At 35.5% G+C, this 12,607-nt stretch overlaps 1 protein-coding gene across 2 annotated transcripts in view; it reads left to right on the top strand.

The window, feature by feature from the left end:
- Window positions 1-12,607, top strand: part of LOC129221570 (guanylate cyclase 32E-like) — a 556,299-nt gene that overhangs the window by 530,583 nt on the left and 13,109 nt on the right. For both annotated transcript variants that reach the window (XM_054856073.1, XM_054856072.1), the window contains exons 17-19: window positions 1,079-1,262; window positions 2,567-2,707; window positions 6,001-6,124. In XM_054856073.1, coding sequence (XP_054712048.1) covers window positions 1,079-1,262; window positions 2,567-2,707; window positions 6,001-6,124 — 449 coding nt within the window. The remainder of the gene's footprint in view (window positions 1-1,078; window positions 1,263-2,566; window positions 2,708-6,000; window positions 6,125-12,607) is intronic.

Genomic DNA, 12,607 nt, shown 5'->3' with positions numbered 1-12,607 from the left:
GCGGCCAGTATTATACTGTAAAAACAACAATTTATTTTTTGTAGTGTAGGAGCGATCAACTATGAGCTAGACAGCCCTTCAGGCCCGTCATTTAGGGGGGTCAACTGACATCCCCCGCTCCCTTCCGATAAAATTTGCATTCAATATGCTCTTTTTTTCCGCAGAAAAGTTCGATTTGACGGGCATGCAGCTATAATTGCTTTAGCGTTGGGTTGGATATTTGTGTTTGGGCACTTAGTCATTAGATTGGGACATCTAGAGTGGAGATGGCCGCACTAGCCGGCTTGCTTTGTACTTCATTAGCTCTTACGAGAAGCAGCCCTTACGATGAGTGATAGGAATTTGTCCATCTCAATTGAGCAACGCATAATCATTGAGTTCCTTGTCTGTGAAAACGTAAAATCAACCGAAATTTACTGCAGACTGCATGTTCATTTAGGGGAAGTCACTTCTTTATGGGCAAGAGGGAAGTTTGGTGCAACGAAATCAGCAAGGCCGGAAGGTGTTACGAATCAAGATCATCCTCGTGTCCTCGCACCGGTACGACTGATGGAAAAAAATGAACGTATTCGTGAGCTTATGAAAAGCGATCAACGTCTCTCATTGCTTCAAATTTCGGAAGGACTTGGTGTCAGCTATAGAAGTGTCCTATCAGTCATTATGAAGCAATTAGGCTTCAGAAAAATCTCATCTTGTATGGTACCATATAGTTAATGGCTCCAAGTTTAACAGAGCAGAATCTGGTGGAAGAGGCACTGGAAAAGGTCTTGACCAGCCACAGCAGACTTTTCGCCATGCGATTTTCACATGTTTACCTCCCTTAAGGTAGGGCTTGGAGACTAACGGTTTTAGACCAATGATCAACTAGGCTTTCAAGATTTATAGTTCATTTATTTTTCACCTCTTTTCGTATTCTTCTATAATGAATACATGTCTCACTCTGTGATGCCTTTGGCACCAAATAAGCTGAGTATCTCTTCTACACGCTGCATAGTTTTTCCAATCCGTTTAAGTCTTCTAATTTGGCATATCTCTTATTTTTCTGTTAATGCTTTTATATTATCTTAAATTCTTTCAGATGTAGAAGAGAGGGTATCAAACCCTCAGAATTACGGAGATGAACTTTTCCGTCCGCCATCTCAAGAGCTGGATTGTCCAGATTACATCAAACAATGCATGGAGGAATGCTGGCAGGAAGATCCAGAGAGTAGACCAGATTTCAGATTTATCAAAGTAAAACTCAGAGTTCTGCACTCGGGCTTGTAAGTTTGTTCGCATAATTTTATTTCAAATAGCCTACATGCCAAAAACTAATAGGGAAAAGTTATTTTTACATAGTAAAAGAGCAGGGGTTAAAGAGGACACTTAAGTGATCAACATTTTTTAATATCGAAATTCAAATCTTTAAAGGCTAAATAATAGAGAAAAACTATCAATTACGTATTGTATTTTGTGTTCATAGACACTGAAAGAAAAATTATGCACAAAGTTGACCTCAAGGTATTGCTTTCTTTCCAAATTGAAAGCGCCATTTAAAAAATATTTTATCACTCTTTCTTAATTCCACAGAATATGTTAAGAACCTTACTTTTAAAACTACCTTGTACGCCAGTTTTTGACGCTTAAAAACTTAGATCTGCAGGATTTTCCTGTTTTTACGAGGTAACTCAACATAACACTGTATTAAAATGCAAAAATATGTAATTTATTTGTTACAAAGCAAGTGCAACACAAATAGGAAAAATGTCTAAATACAATGTCTGAAGAAAATATTTACGTTATGAGTTAAGTAGCATGACATTATAAGAATAGCATATTACGTATAGTGTTAATATAAAGTTAGTTTCCTAATGTAAGAAATTTAAAAATAAATTAAGAGATAGTGAGTTTGTCTCATTTTCGTAAGAAGACTTATTACATCGTATCGTAATCCTATTTTCTTCCATCTACTTCTACGACGCCAGGGATGACTTCCTGCTGAATTTTACGCTTCCCTTAAAATGACATTTTGAAAACCTGTTTAGACGATCTCTTTTAGCATTCTGTTAAGAACCTTACTTATCTCCTTAAGAACATAATCTTCTAAGGATAGCTAATAGAGAAACGAAGTTCAGTCTGACTTCTCAGGACGTTTTATGCATTTTTCTTTCCTTGAGTGCAATAAAGTCAAAACCACGCCTATAGGATACATAGTTTAAGAGTTTCAACGAAAGACAACATGTGTAGGGATGTTTATCATGCCAACATTTTTCTTAAGTTTGGGCTTCCAAAATGACGTAGCTCAAGACTTCTTGAATCCTTGCACTTGTATAAACTATTTTTGTGCTATCAAAGTTCAAGCTTCCTTTTCTAACAGTTCTTTTCAAAATATAATTTAATATGACTTAAACTTATTGATGAGTCCGTGAAAATATATGTTGAAATTAGTAGCCATGAAGTCTTACTTTTACCCACATTAATAATGTTTAAGTAGTTGGTTTAGTGCTATATATTTTTTCAAACCTTGAAATATTTTTATTGTGTACTGCTCTAAACTAATATTGATCGTTAACCCTTTATTTTTCAGAAATACAAACATATTTGATAATATGATTAACATAATGGAAAAATATGCTTACAATTTGGAAAGCGTGGTCAAAGACCGTACCAATCAGCTTTTGGAAGAGAAGAAAAAAACTGAAAATTTGTTGCTCAGAATGCTTCCGAAGTAAGTTTCAGTTTGCTTGTACATGGGCTGTAAAAAAAATTATCGGGAATAACTAAGCCACTCCACAGAACTCAGTGTTAGGTACAAGATATTCCACAGTCAACTTTTGAAACAATTGTTTGTTTTCTTAAACTGTAAACATATAATAATAAATATAATGATAAAAATAAATCAAAACTTCGTTATTTCTATTTTGCAATGAAAAAAATCAAATATTTTTTATTTAAATCAAAATATTTGAATTTGAATCGAAATATTTGAGTAACTAAATAGTTATGATATCCGTACGTAACAAGGAATGCTGTGGAGAAACCCAATTTTCCCTGGTACTACTGCAACGCGTTGTCCGCGTGCACCATATCTCTTCGATGAGTCTTAGCTGCGGAGCATATCAGGGAGCGTGTACTGGTATGGTAGAAACGTGGCTATCGGTAGACAAACGAATGTGCTGTGCAAGTAGAGAAATGGAAGGATAGCGATTGATTTGACCAGTAGAGTCATTTCGGCCATACCAGCACACGGGTGAAAGCGTCAACCACGTGGGAGCTCACAGTAGCTCATCTCCTACACTCCTTTCCAAATCTAGGCAAATGCTTACATATTTGAAGGAACTTCAGCTATATTTACATGTGAAAAGGAGATCAGAAGGCTATAGGGCTCACGAACTTCTCTTGTCAGAAATCAAGCCCTACAAGTAAGGGTAGATAGTCAATGGTACTTTTTGCGAGAAGCTATTGCCAATTTGGAACAATTCCGACAATGCCCTAAATCATTCCTACCTTCTAACAACAGAGACTAGATCAGAAATGGCTTCTCCGCGGTCGTCAACGTCAACCTCATGCATTTTGGCTTCCGTATCAGCGAACTTTTTCCACTGAAAGATGCATGAACTTTTCCTGCATTTTGCTGTCATCGATTCGAAGCTCTTTACACCTTCCATGCATTCCGTGATATCACAAAAAATTATTCTGGATGATTGGCCGATGCTGGTATGCGCAGCAACGTCCTTTAACACCCTTACCACTGACCCCACATCATGGGCTACGTCGCCGTCAATCGAATTTTTGCCGAACTAGATTGTGACTTACTGGAGACATGTAATCTTCAACAATCAATCCCGCTTCCCAATGACCTACTAACATGATTATGGAAACGGCCGGGCCAACGGTTCTATCTTGCACTTTTTATTAACTAGCAGATGACGATAACACTAGATGTGACAGTGAGAAGAACGATTTGTTTTTACACACGATTGGCCTCCAGTCCTCCTTCAAGGCTCTCTGACGGCTCGCAGTTACATGAACAACAATACACCGGTTACGCTGCTTATGCTATCAAGTGTCTTTTATCAGCTGAACAACGATCGTCTGCATATTGCACGACTCTTTCAACAATATCTTCAAGGAGTACTCCCGTTGACTTCTAGGTCACCAGACCTCTCGCCAATAGAGCACGTATGGGTCATGATTGGAAGAAAACCGTAAAATGCAAAGATTAAGGTATGCAGCTCTTGTTTATTACCCAGATGGGGCAGCACAACTTATGGATTTGTTACTTTTTCATGCCATAATCTTTACTAATAATAAAGCTTAAAGTCTGTCTGGATATCTGGATCTCTGTCTGTCTGGATCTCTGTGACGCACACAGCGCTTAGACCGCTCGGCCAATTTTCATGAAATTTGGTACAAAGTTCAGTCGTAGCTTAGGGGTGTGCACCTCGAAGCGATTTTTCGAAAATTCGATTTTGTTCTTTTTCTATTCCAATTTTAAGAAAATTTTACCGAGCAAATTATCATAATGTGGAATAGTAAATTACGGAATTATCATAATGTGGAACCGTAACATGGGCGAGCAAATGAACATAGCGAATTGGCGAGAAATTCGTCATCCATTAGTTGTAAATATACAGGCTAACCAAATGACCTTTCAATTTTCTACTACGGACAAAGCCGTGCGGGTACCACTAGTTATTTAATAAAACGATCTCATGTTCGGAATTTGTAATCACGTATCCTCTCATCATTATTCAGTTTCGTGATGATAGCTCCGTTTCCTTTTGGGTAAATATATCTTGTGTGACAGTGCAGTTTAGCAATGTTTCTTTCATGCTTTTACGGGTAAGTAGATTGTAATAGAATCCTTCATTGTTACTGCTATTTTCGTCGAGGAATTCAAAACTTCTTCGCAATGAAAAAAAATTTCTTGTAACATTGAAACACACTGTGTGCAATTCATATTGCTGCATAGGCTTTCAACGTTATTCTCTCATATTTTGTTTCTACATGAACGTAAAAATTTAAGCCTCAAAAGGAAATGACTTATAGGAGGCAGTGAGAATCAAAGAGATGTAAGTGGATTTTTCAAACTTATAAGTAAAACACGCACTAAGTTGAAATCGTTGGCAGGTGTTCCCCGATGAAAGGGCACGGAAGGTCACAGTAACCTCCCAAAAATTTCTTTATTCGGGAAATTTTGTCTGCTGATTCAGAAAAATTATCATCATTCCGAAGAATTTAGAAATCTTTTCGGCAAAATTATCATTATTCAGCCAAAATTGGTTTTCCATTATCAAAATTATCATCATTCAGCAAAATTTAGAGTTTCATTAGGCAAATTGAGATTTTCCTCACTCCTAAAAGTTTAAGTTCTGGGCACCCCTGACTTTAAGGACACTTTCGTTGAGAATTTTTTCTAAATCATGCAATAGATATAGAGTAGCAGTAGCACTAGCTGAGCTGTTCCTTCTACTACTACTGCGATCTCTTACCTTAAAACCGATTAAAGTTTCTGCAACCGTTTGCACTGGTTGTTTCTAAGTGACTTCTAACTTAGCATTTACATCCCTTTATTTTAAGGCACTTTTATGTCATTTAACTGTTTTTCTGGCAATAAAATCTAAACTTAAATACAGTAAACTCCCGATTATCGGTGGTCAGATTATCCACAGGTCTTTTCGCTTGCTTTTTTTTTTATTTAACTGTCATTAAATGTTTTTAAATTTATGTTTGTATTATTGTTCGTTTTTACCTTTTGCATATACTTTTTACATTCAATGTTAGTAGATGCAATGTAGCAATATTTTTAGCTATAATTTAAATGCATGTGTGAATGTAATTCATATTTTTTAGCTATTGCGTACAGTAGTATCGTTTTTTACCTATTCGGATATCCGCGGTTTTCGATTATCCTCGATTACCGTGCCGCCCTATTCCGTGGATAATCAGGAGTTTACTGTACTTAATGCGGAAGCAATTTCCTTCCAGTTTCGTATTAATTGTTTAATTATTTTTCAGACCTGTGGCAGAACAACTTCTGAGAGGAGAAAAAGTAGAGGCAGAAAGTTTCGATTCCGTAACGATTTACTTCAGTGATATTGTGGGATTCACTTCCCTTTCAGCTGTGAGCACTCCCTTACAGGTGATTTTAATGCGCATCGATGCCTTCTTTTATTTAGTTTAGTTTCATTAGCGGTCATTAACCATTTAACGCATTTGCACAGCATAAACTTTTCTCGTTCTACTTGAGTTCGCTAGTTATGGCAAAGAAAAATGTCTTATTTGACTAAAATGCACTAAGTGCATGCTAATTGAACTAGCGAAAGGATACTTTTTCAGAAATTAACATGCTGTAGGTTTACAAGACTAGCTTTTCCTAAGAAGGAGAGTACACAAAGGTGCATTTAAATAATTGAGGTGTCTGAAACAACGTTAAATGTAACTGTAGTGACAACAATTTAACTTTGAGTTGGGCAGAGGGGGGGGGGACAACGTTGGCTATCATGCGTTGGATGAAAAACGTGCAAAGGTAAAGATTTCAAAAATTGCTTGATGAATGGGTTTAAGAATGCACGCCACGTTTTCAAACCCTAAAGCGATGTTCGATTATATATATATATATATATATATATATATATATATATATATATATATATATATATATATATATATATATATATATATATATACTACCCAAATTCAAAAAGATAGAATATCAAAGCTGTTTAAACAAAATTTGTCACTGAGTCAGGAAAAATGAATGCAGGCTAACTAAAAAAAGTAAAACATGTTATTAATGAATGGATGAAACAATTTCAGCAATTTTAAAGGTATTATTTTAACAATATAGGGTTCGTTAACAAATATGAAAATTATGTTGACGTTTTATATAGGTCAAAAAATTAGAATAATAAATTCTTTTAATGTGAATTTAAAAAGTAGCGATAATATTTGTATACCTGTTAACTGCGTAGGTTACGACAAGTATAAAATTTTCTTTATTCTTTTGCTGAAAATGGGTCGTTACGTGATAAAATCCGGAACAAGAAAATTGCTTACTGTATCATTGTTTAAAGTCAGAAAAAAACAGTAAATATTGGATTAAATGAAGGATTTACTATCTACGTTCTCGAAGATTTTAAAGGAAAATAGAAGGATCGACTAATCAAAAAATAACCGAAGTAACTGAGGAAGAAAGCTTGCATCTGGTAGAGATGAACGCAAATTACATTGAATTGTCTAAAATAATAGTTTTAAGAATGCCTTTTATATCCATAAGTGTTGGAAAGAATCTAGTTATCGTATTCAAGATAACTACACTTGGACAATTGCACAAACTGCAGTTGCAATTGCGGGTCCTCGAAGTAAAACCAAAGATGAACATGAAGCAGAGATGTGCCCAATTCTCCCTGAGCAAAGAGAATCTCATATAGGGGCAATAAGTCTGAGAAAGTATTTTATTCAGTGATGAATTTTTACTTGAAATATCTGTTGAAGAAAGAGGTTTTCGAGTTTGGCATTAGAATAGTGAAGCGCTTGAGAAAACTTGTGTAAGACGTTCTCTTAAATAAAGACATCCTTTATGGTATGCAGTGGCGGATTGGTTCAAGAAATCGGCCCTGGCATACCATAAAGGATGTCGCGGCCCCATAGCTCCTATTACTAATTTTTACGAAACGATTGGGAAACGATATCCCTTAAATATGAGGCAATCATTCGTAAAAATTAAATACTTTTTTTTAAAAAAAGAAACGGGTCAGATCCTTTCTGCGTTTTAACATATAACACTTTATTTTTTTCTTCTAACATAATTTTGTTAGAGTAGGAAGGTTATTAGGGAGGCGGATTGACCCCTTAATTCTGTCAAACACATGTATCAATACAGAGAGAGAAAGAGAGTATATTTATTTTCTTGCTTATGAGGGTCATTACATTAAATATTATTAATATAAACCTAATTGTAAGTTTAATATTAGGTCAGAAATAAGGTGTCCGGTTGTTTCTCCCCCGGAAATTTTTTGAAATTGTAATCTTAAAAACGCAATTTTAGATGATCTCTGACGGTGATGTAGAGAGAGTGGAAGTTTGAAGGCCCTCCTCCGGCCATTTTTTGGAAGTGAAACTCCAAAATTGGATTTATATATTGTTCTCAATTATGTTAGGAAAAAGGCGTCCAGGAAATTTTTAAAATCTAAGCACTGAAAACGCGGTTTTAGATTCGAGCAGCATCCACCAAGAATTTGCTTAAATTGATGTCTTATAAACGTGATTCTAAGCTTTCTTTGATAAAAACTAGGGCATAGACAGTTGTTCAAAAGTTTAGTTCCAAAAACGAAACTTTAACTGACCTGCTGTGATTTTAGGAGGAGGAGTAATGGCAGGGCTCTCCCTAGATTTTTCTCAAAATTGAAGCATGAAAACAAATATTTCTGACGTGCTTTATTGATGATGACGAGTGGGGGGGGGGGTCTTTCCTTAAAATTTTTTGATGCTGTAGATTTGAAAACGGAGTTTTAAACATGTTTCGTAATGCTAATAAAAAGAGAAGATCGATGGTATAAACTTTCGAAACTAAATCCTATCATTGTAACACTGTAGACGGTCTTTGGTGTTGTTATGCATATACATACTCCTTAGAGACTCCCGTTACCTGTCACAATTAGAATTTGAATGTTACAAAACATAGTAAGAAGTACAATACAATAAATTAAAAGTGCAGAATGATTATAATTATAAAGCTGCGTGATAAATGGCACAAAAGCCAAAAATTGGCACTAAATGAAAATAATTGTGTTAAACCAAACGTAGACAATATGAATCACTCTGCTCTCGGGGTAAGGGGGGGGGGACTGAAAACAAAACAATTTATTAAATTTTAGAAACACCAGTAATTTTTTATTACATGAGTTCATAATTTAAATTTGAAAACCCTGAACAAGATAACCCTTTTTGGATAAGAATGAAAAGAGGGTGTGTATTAATTTATTCTCATGAGGATGAAAGAAAGATGTGCGAAGATTTTCGGAAATAAAAAGAGAGGGGTTATGTTTAATGTGAAAAGATGAGGTTAGTGGAAGATATAAAGGTCTGGTGTGTACCTGGGAGTCCATGACATTATGACATGAGCTTTTATTTGGTATAGAATCTGAAAGTGAGAAACGAAGTGCGGAAATGACTATGGCCAGTTAGAAAAATTGTTTGGTGTCTAGATTTAATTTGAGGTTTTAATTTAATTTTAGGGAATAGGTCAAAAACTCTTCTTCCATTATGTTTTTATGGGGGAAGGGAGATTCGGGGGTTCTCCCCCCCCCCCCTTCTTTTTTATTGAAACTCAAAAAAACCAACTTCGATGATGTTATGGGAAAATGTTCAAGGGACTTCCGAAATTTTTTCGACCCTGATTTCTGACGCTCTTCAACGATGGGGAGGGGAAGTTTCTACGTCGGTTACACCGGAAACGCTCTCTTCGAAATTTTTCGAAGCTGAAACCCCAATTACGCTGTTGTGGGCCATCTTTTATGACGTTGAACTAAGGGCGTTTTTCCGAGAATTCCTAAAAAGCAAAGTTTTAAAAACGCACTTTAGGCTAGCTTTGGTGACTAAAAAGGAAGATATAAGCTTTTGGATCCCTCTCCTACCTCCTTTTGCCTACGCTCCAATCTTTATTTATTTATTTATTTTAACTTCAGATTTAAAAAAAAAACAAGAATCACCATCCTACAGTTTTCTCTTTCCAAACCAATTGAACTTGGATTTTCCATAGTAAAATTTTCAATTTCAAACTAGTTTTTTTATTTGCTTGAAATGCAAGCTATCTGCGGCAGCAGGTAAAAAAAAAAAAACTTTTTTTGAACTGACCTGGTGCTTCGGTGACCTTAATTAACCTTGGCCTTTAATGGCCTTAAATGATCTTAGGCCTTTTTTTTTTCCCACTTTACATTTTATTTTAATTTCATAGTCTTCTTCACCTCTTGATAAAGTTTTGTTTCACATTCAAACACTTAGAACGCTGGTGTGACTATTTATTTCAGTATTTTCAATATCTCTCGCTGTATTGTTTTTCTCCTAGTTAAACCATATTCCGGGGGCCTGTGTATTTTTCTGCACTTGAACTCTGATTTTCAAGATGATATTTTTTATTTAAAAAAATAGGTAAGGTAAATGGTAGAATTTCCCTCAGTATCCTTCGAGGGATGCTGAGGGAAATTAGAAATTCATTTTTTGTAAAAAAAAAAAGTTAGAAAAGCACGTTTCGGGGGTCTTTACTTGAATAGTCTTAGTAATATAGTATTTTGGATGCTCTAAATTGTGTTTTAAGATTTCATTTTATGTTAAAACTTTATTGGAAAATGTCACTTTTATTGCAATTGTTATGAAATACAATTCATAACAATTCTTAATTGTCATTCATAAGTAAAGTAAATGTGAATTGTCTTTCATAACTCAAACTGACAATTGGGCAAAAGTATTTTAACTTTTTAATACTGCCAACGTTTCCCTGTTTTATATTGCATTACTAAAATGAAATTGGCGGCCCATTTCTGAAAAACTGAGATGATGTAGCATCCCCCCCCCCGGCCCTCTTGGCGCCGGCCTTGCCCCCTCCACCCGCGGCGCGGGCTTGAGCCTATGCATTAAGAGGGATTGAAGCTAGAGAATTTACGTATCGGTATTTACATTTTGTTGTTTGTAGACAGGGCAACTGAGCGGCCCAAACATGACCGGCCCACCGGGCAAATGCCCGGTTGCCCGCCGGCTGTATCCGCCACTGATGGTATGGAGAGACATGAGAGTTGTTGGAACTGGACTGTTGTATGTATCTTAAAACAATGTTCATTCCGCTGTTTATCAAGATATGCCGGATTACTGCATGATACTCTCTTCTGAGGCACAGCAGGGACACATTCAGTGACACGTTTATCTTTCTGCAAGATTCCGTTCCTTGTCACATCTCTTTATCGACTCGCAGATTTTAAGCAGAAAAAAGGATTTCAGCATTAAACTGACCAAGCAACTCTACCGATCTCAATACCATTCAAAATTTCTGGCATCGTCAAGTCTAAAGAAAAAGGTTCAAGACCTAGAGCCCGTTAACAAAGCTGAACTCATAGCCACATTGAAGAGAGTAATGAAATAGTATCAATAGTCTTGAATGAAAACAACTGGTGAAATTTAGATCTGAAAGGATTAAAAATATGATTCTTGCAAAAAATGAAGATATTCCGTTTAAAAATGTTTTTCAAATTTTAATATTACATTTTTTTGACTTAATGTAAAATATAATCATTATAAACTTTTGGATAATTCTTTCTAAGATAATTTTTAATCAAATTTTATTTAAAGTGTTATGTACCCTTTAGTGTCTAAATCATTTAAATGTACCTACTTTGTTCTTATATTTTGTTAGATTAAGCTTTTTCCTCAAAAAATAAAATTATTTGGAATTTGGATTGTATGCTTACATACTACCATCCCCCCGACAGCATTAACGATTTAAAAAATAATAATTAGCAAAATAAAAATATGTATTTTATGTGTAGTATTATCGAATTTTCAAATCGGTCTTCTTGAAACCAACTAACCTTTTCTAAAGCTGTAAGAAATATATTTCCCATCAAATTTGTTTTAACCATATTGATGTTTTCAAGGACTGAAAGGTGCAAATTAGGACAAATGGAATTAATTATAGGGTAGAATGGGGTTATTTTAAGCAAAAGATGCACGAGACAAATCAATTAGAACAAAAAGAGATGCTTAGCAGTAAGTTACCGCCCCTAAGACAGGGCTAAGGCCGAACTACATGCAAAATAAACTAGACACTTTTCACTCCAGGATCCCCCATACCTACCACTATTTGTGGTTTAACCAGTTGGGATGGGACCCTGAAGACAACTCTGATTTTTTGATCCAGACCAGAAACTGAGCAATCCCTGGTCCAGCATCCAGAGAGGTATCGTTTCACTTGAAGGATTTTGTGACCACGAGCATATTTAACGTCCCCCAGTCATCAGTAATGGAGACGGTGGATCTTCGACTGGCTAGGATCAAACTTGGGACCAGGGGCGGCATTTCAGCATTTCGTTTGGGGGGTCGAGTTTCTTGAACATGAATTTCCTCAGAACGGTATAAAATACATATTGTTTAACAAGAACTGATAATTAAATGGTTTTAATGTTAAGAATAATTAGGTTTGTATAGAACAATTAAAATTTTTTCGACCGAAGCATTAAATTCATTTTGTTATAAGTTATCTCAAAAAATATCTCGGTACTAGTTTTTATTTTTTAGTAAAGTTTTAATCTGCTATTTTTGGAGTCAGGAAGAACAGAAAATTTTGTAACTATAGTTAATCAATATCCAATGTCTTAATTTATTGCCAGTATAGCTAAAGAGGAAGGTCTTGCTTTGCCTCATTGCGCTTCGAAGGGAATTCTCTAACCTCCTGAGACACGAAAGTCAAAATTGGTTGACGTTCAGTTCTCCTACAACTTTCTGGTTGTGTGCGTAGTTTTTTACACCGATGAAGAGGCTCCATTTTTGTAGCCTTGAAATAGCTATATGCTGTATTTTCGTGTAAATTTGTGCGTTATTTACATCGGTTTTTCAATTTAATCACGGAAGTCAT

The sequence above is a fragment of the Uloborus diversus genome, chromosome 4 (genome assembly GCF_026930045.1).
Source record: "Uloborus diversus isolate 005 chromosome 4, Udiv.v.3.1, whole genome shotgun sequence".
Classification (NCBI taxonomy): Eukaryota; Metazoa; Arthropoda; class Arachnida; order Araneae; family Uloboridae; genus Uloborus; species Uloborus diversus.
Note: the sequence above shows the minus strand (reverse complement) of the source record. Positions and strands in the feature narration are given on the sequence as shown.